The sequence below is a fragment of the Camellia sinensis genome, chromosome 9 (assembly GCF_055761805.1).
Source record: "Camellia sinensis isolate YWXY chromosome 9, ASM5576180v1, whole genome shotgun sequence".
NCBI classification, from domain to species: Eukaryota; Viridiplantae; Streptophyta; class Magnoliopsida; order Ericales; family Theaceae; genus Camellia; species Camellia sinensis.
Genome location: NC_138969.1, coordinates 66,489,354 through 66,492,742, shown reverse-complemented (window position 1 = coordinate 66,492,742; position 3,389 = coordinate 66,489,354). Strand labels below are relative to the sequence as shown.

Genomic DNA, 3,389 nt, shown 5'->3' with positions numbered 1-3,389 from the left:
TAAAACTTCTTCTTCTTCCTAGAGCTTCTCTCTCTACAAGGCAAAGATATAATACAAAATGTATATTTTCTGGGTCTGTCGGCTGACTTAACCCTCTGCAGGGGTACGTGGCAACGGCTGGTTGGTTCTTCTAAAAAAGGTGACTGAGTGAAAAGACAAGACTATGACAAAGTGTACTGAACAAACTAGGCGGCAAGAGCACTCCGACAAGTAACGACATCGGCTAACAACAAGACTTCGGCAAGCAAGGGGCAAGGACATCGGCTAGAAAGGACAACACTCGGCCTAGCTGTGCCACACCTTGGCCTAGATGTGCCACACCTCGGTCTAGGTCGTACCAATCCAGGAGTAAGGTCACTTAGGTTCAAGGGTAACATCTCGACCTAGATAATACACACCTCGGCCTCGGCGACGAACACCTCGGCCTAGATAGTGACATCTCGGCCAACATGTCAGAGCGAAGGTGGAGTCAACCAAAAGTAAATTCCAAGATGGTCTCAGATGCAAGAGGTTCAAAACCGACCTAGGCTCAGGGTGACCTCGGCTAAACCCGTACCGAGTAAGGTACAAAGCATGCTGTAACACTTAAGCGAACAAGGACAAGACTTGAAATGCAAGCTTAACAAGACAGAATCATATGAATGCATACGAGAATGGTTAGGACAGCGTGAGGGTTATTACAAAATCCCTACCCAAATCAATAATCCAATTACACTTTTAGTTCACAGTGGGCATTTGTGGACTTTTTGTTTATGAATTGTTTAATTAAAATGGTTGAAGAAAATTTATTCATGACTTTGTGGTCTCTAAACTATTTTCTACAGGGGGTGGTTAATGTTTTACTATTAAGATTCACCATGGGGGTGACTTTGTTTACTCTCCAAGAAAGATGTACATTGGTGGAAACATTACTTTAGTTGAAAATTGTGATCTTGCTAATTTTTCTTTATTTGACTTTAATGTTGATGTGAAGAAATTTGGGTATGATGGTTTAATTATTTACTTTTACAGAATCCATGGGATGGACTTTGATAATGGTTTAAGGTTGCTAGCAACTGATGCTAATTTGGTTGAAATGATTGCTCAAATGCCTCCTAGTAGAGCCATTGAAGTGTACTTAGAAAATGTTCCAGTAATGGATTGTTGGGACAACCAAGTGGTGTCATGTGATGTTTCTGGGAGTAGTCAACCTAGAGAAGTGATTAGTCAAATTGAAAGTGATCATATAAAGGAATTAATTGCTGATAATGGTGATGTTTCTGTAGATAAGAGTCATGACGTTCAGGTTGAAAATGATGGTGATGACAGTGAGGCTGAAAATGACAGTGAGGATGTAGACTTCTATGATAGTGATTATGCAGTGAGTGATGATGATGTGTTGTTTGAAAACAATGTTGACAAAGGTGTTGAGTGGGTTGGAAGCAATAGAGGGAACACTAATGACTAAGCAGATGAGTATCATATGGGTTTACAAACATTGAACTAGAGGGTGTAGAGCTTAAGCAAGGTGGTGGATCATCTGATGAGCTCCAAAGCATTTATGACTCAACTAATGAGGATAGAAGAGGTCCAAAGCATCCAGAGTTTAATCCTGACACTGGCATGACCAATGTTGAATTTAAAGTGGGCATGTTATTTGGTTCAGCAACAGAATTTGGGGCTGCAATGAGAGAGTATGCAGTAAAGAATGGTAAGAATGTAAAGTTTGTCAATAATGAGAAAAAAAGGATGAGGGCAGTGTGTAGGGAGGGATGCAAATGGATCATATTTGCTTCTAATATGCAGAACCAGAACACTTTGCAAGTGGAAACATATAGGAAACAACATAATTGTGGAATGGTGTTTCAAAACAGGCATGCTAACTTTAGGTGGCTGTCAAAAAAGTATATGGATAGCATTAGGAGAAACCTTAAACTCTTAATTGAATCTTTTCAAGCACAAGTTCAGGAGGATTATGTGGTTGGAGCATCTAGGAGTCAGTTATACAGGGCCAAGAGAAAGGCTTTAACCATCATACAGGTTACTAACAATAAACAATATAATCAACTTTGGGATTGCTGTGAAAAGTTGAGGAAAACAAATCCTGACACAACCATCATCATGAAGTCAACTCCTCCTGAAACATTGTTGGGTATACCTCCTTAGTGGAGTATGAGACCCAATTGGTTTATTAAAAATATTTAATTGGTTTGGTGTTGGTTATAATATATGTTTTTATATATTATATATGACTTTTGAAAGTCTAATGGGTATTTAATAATCTGTTTGGTAACAACTAGAACTTTGATAAAAAGCCCAAGAGTCAACAATATTTTTTTGGTATTGTCTTGGTGTTGCTAATCTTGGTGCTGTGTGTATTTTCAATTGGTGGATAATATCGGTCCAAAGCTTTGTGCTTTGTTTGTTGCTATTTTGCTTGGAAGTTTTGGTTCTATTTCACCCTTCCTTCAAAGCATTGTTTGGTTCGTTATTTTGGGTCTTCTTTAACTTTGCTTCGAAGATAATTTTTTCGTCTATTTGGTGAGGTATTTCCTCTTATTTATTTGTGATTATTTGAAATTCACCTAAGGGTGGTTTGTAAGACCATTCATGTCTCGTTATTTGAAACTCACATTAAGGGAACCACATAAAAATTCTTGTGTTGTTGTTGATTTAATTTTTTCGCATTATTTTTTATTCCATCGATTTATTTACTTGTGGGAAATCATCTGTTTTCCCTAACACACCCTGAGGACCCTACTAATCAATCTACCTTTGAGAGATGGTACATTTGCCTTGGAGCTTGCCAGAGGGCTTTGTAACAGGGTGTAGGCCACTGATTGGTCTAGATGGATGCCATTTGAAAAGTGAACAAACTGGACAGTTATTATGTGTAATAGGAATTGATGCCAATAACCAAATGTTCCCAGTAGCGTATGTAGTGGTGGAGGGTGAAACAAAGAGCTCTTAGTTGTGGTTTATTCAGTTGCTCATGGAAGACATTGGCATAGAGAATCAACATGGATGGACATTTATTACAGACAAACAAAAGGTATGTACTATATCAGATGAACCTACCAAACCTACCAAAGTCACAAGGCAGAATACAACAGTAAAGTGTGGTAATTGTAGGACATAGGGCCATAACTATAGGAGCTGCAAGAATCCACCAAACAAGGAGTACCAACAAAAAAATAAACCAAGATGGAAGAGCTTAGGCTATAAAAGGAAAAGGGTGAGTGCATACTTTGTTGTTAATGTTTTAAATTAATACAACTAGATATATGTTTGATTGGACCGAATATTTTTTGCCAATTGCAGTGCACTAAGGCTGGATCAACACCATCCCAAGCATCAACACCAATGGCAACACGAAGTGCAACCCAAACACCAATACTAATGGTAACACC

General features: G+C 38.5%; 1 protein-coding gene across 1 annotated transcript; it reads left to right on the top strand.

The window, feature by feature from the left end:
- The first annotated feature begins 889 nt into the window (after positions 1-889).
- LOC145799507 (uncharacterized) lies at positions 890-2,145 on the top strand. Its single transcript, XM_082889099.1, has 2 exons — positions 890-1,403; positions 1,487-2,145. Exons 1-2 carry the CDS (start codon positions 890-892, stop codon positions 2,143-2,145), a joined length of 1,173 nt encoding a protein of 390 aa, XP_082745225.1.
- The last annotated feature ends 1,244 nt before the right edge of the window (positions 2,146-3,389 follow it).